Source organism: Priapulus caudatus, unplaced genomic scaffold, assembly GCF_000485595.1.
Source record: "Priapulus caudatus unplaced genomic scaffold, Priapulus_caudatus-5.0.1 Scaffold1182, whole genome shotgun sequence".
NCBI lineage: Eukaryota > Metazoa > Priapulida > Priapulimorpha > Priapulimorphida > Priapulidae > Priapulus > Priapulus caudatus.
The window spans coordinates 69,879-72,070 of NW_014578243.1; the positions used below are offsets into that span (position 1 = coordinate 69,879).

Below are 2,192 nucleotides of genomic sequence, written 5' to 3' on the forward strand. Positions count from 1 at the left end.
ATACATTTTATTTTGTACAAATAATACAAAAATATACTACTTGCTGGTGCTCGAAATTCGTGACGTAGACAGTTTAAATTAGATTTTATTCTCATGTAACTTTGTTAAACGAATAGATAATAACTAGTACCCTATAATATATAATATTTACTTTTCATCTTGAATCTTAACATATATCATGTAGCTATGGCCGTGCGTATCCATTTACCAGTTATGCGAACATAAGCTGTTACCATAGAAATATTAGAGACACTATATATATATATTATTATTTCTATGGCTGTTACACTCAGGGGCATAGGAACGAAGTATTATAGAGGGAGCAGTAAAAAGCATCGTCGCTAGTTTTTTTTTTAAATTTCTATAATTAAGAGAGAGAGAGAAAGTCTAAGATAAAGAAAGAGAGATTGAGACGGGGACAGGAAAACGGTGATACGGTGTGTATGCGAGCGGGAAACGGGGTACAATTAGGTCGTGCGAGATGGTGTGCAAGGGGATGGGAGGTGGGAGGCAGGGGGAGGGAGGTTGAAGGCAGGGGGAGGGAGATGGGAGGTAAGGGGGGTGGAAGTGAGAGACAAGGGGAGTGAAGTGGGAGGCAGGGGGAGGGAGGTGAGAGGCAGGAGGGAGGGAGGTGGGAGAGAAGCACCCCCCGCCCCTCTAATTAAACTTGGGAAATCCATGCTCATATGTTGAAATCTATGAGCTATCAATGTCATTCAACGTCAATTCAACGTCAATGTCATTCATTAACTTGTATTTCAATTATTATTATTGTTCTTGTTATTAGAATATAGAGATTAGGTGGGTGCGAAAGTGTAACTGATATATTTGTTCGAATTGGCTACGAAAATCAAACAAGAATAAAGAAGACTTAAATGTATAAGACGGTTTGCTATGCACAAATGAATTTATCAGCAGAACACCAGACATCAGATGAGCCCTGTCGCTCTGCGGCACTTGTTATGATATATCAGCTGTGAGTAAAATGGTAAAAACAATTAAATCTATAAACTACTTATCATGTTTTTACTCTTGAATATTGCAGAGTGGTATCTGACTCCTGCCTCAAATCACCTGAATACTGGTTGTAAACTTGCACAATATTATCATGTTTGATACTACAGAGGAACAGTTTGACCAGGTTTGTATTCATGCTGTATGTAATTATACTAGGCTATTTCAGTATTTGTATCAGTTGCTTTTGCTAATTGGCTAAGTTGTGTCAGTATGTGTGTGTACATACTGTTCTTTTAGGACTTATGACTAACTTGATTATAAAGTCGAAACTGTGTATTTGTATGTATGTTAGCAGAGATGAATATCAGCTCAGTGTACTAAATAATGTAATGCTATCACTCCATTTTCTTATCTAGTTCATCAACATGGTTGCCCCACTGGTTAAGAATGTCCGAATGATTGAGTACATGAGGAAAATTCACCGGAAGACATCCCCTGCTTTTCTGGAGTCAGTACAATTTCACAAACTTTTGGAATCGCAACGAAAACACGTGGAAACGGACAGTGCCAATATCTTTGTTCACCTACGCGAGTTCTGCACCGAGTTGAAGGCATATCGGGTAGAAGCCAAAAAGCGGAAGTTGGATAGCGACGACGAGAGAACGGGGACTGACACCAATGGCGTCGCCTCGTCGCAGAATGACGACGAACCTGTCTCAAAGTCGTTCAAGGTGAACGATGCATACGATCTCCCCCAGGTAAATGCATCCGTGGAAAACACTGCTAACGGCTCAAGTCCAAACGTTGCAAGGGATTCACTTTGCGATAGGATAGAGTCGACGAGTGTGGAAGGAAACCATGAAGACGTTGCATCGTCATCAACTTGTAATCAGGCGGACTATGTTGAAGTGTTGCATAGCGTTGCTGGACCGTCATATGCTGCCATCCGTGTGGAGGCTGCCACTGCGACGACGGGAAAATCCGAAAAGAAAAAGGTGTCTGATCGTCAGGTCCGGAAGTTCGAAAAGTTATTGAAGGTGAGTGTAAAGTAGATTTATTTAGGGAAATCCACGTGCCGATGTGCCTCCGATTAAGCCAAAACAAAATATATGTGTGGTTACCGTTACATGCCGGAAAAAAATAGGGTAGGTAGGGAAAACATTTTATTTTCTTGAATATTTATTTAGGCGAAGCGCAGTGTCCGAAGGATGTGGCGTTGATGCCTTTTGAAGCAG

The 2,192-nt window shown here is 40.9% G+C and overlaps 1 protein-coding gene across 1 annotated transcript in view; it reads left to right on the top strand.

Moving 5' to 3' along the window:
- Nucleotides 1-1,108: 1,108 nt before the first annotated feature.
- LOC106815710 (death domain-associated protein 6-like) overlaps nt 1,109-2,192 on the top strand; it is a 13,166-nt gene continuing 12,082 nt past the window's right edge. The window contains exons 1-2 of the mRNA XM_014820213.1: nt 1,109-1,141; nt 1,374-1,994. Coding sequence (XP_014675699.1) covers nt 1,109-1,141; nt 1,374-1,994 — 654 coding nt within the window. The remainder of the gene's footprint in view (nt 1,142-1,373; nt 1,995-2,192) is intronic.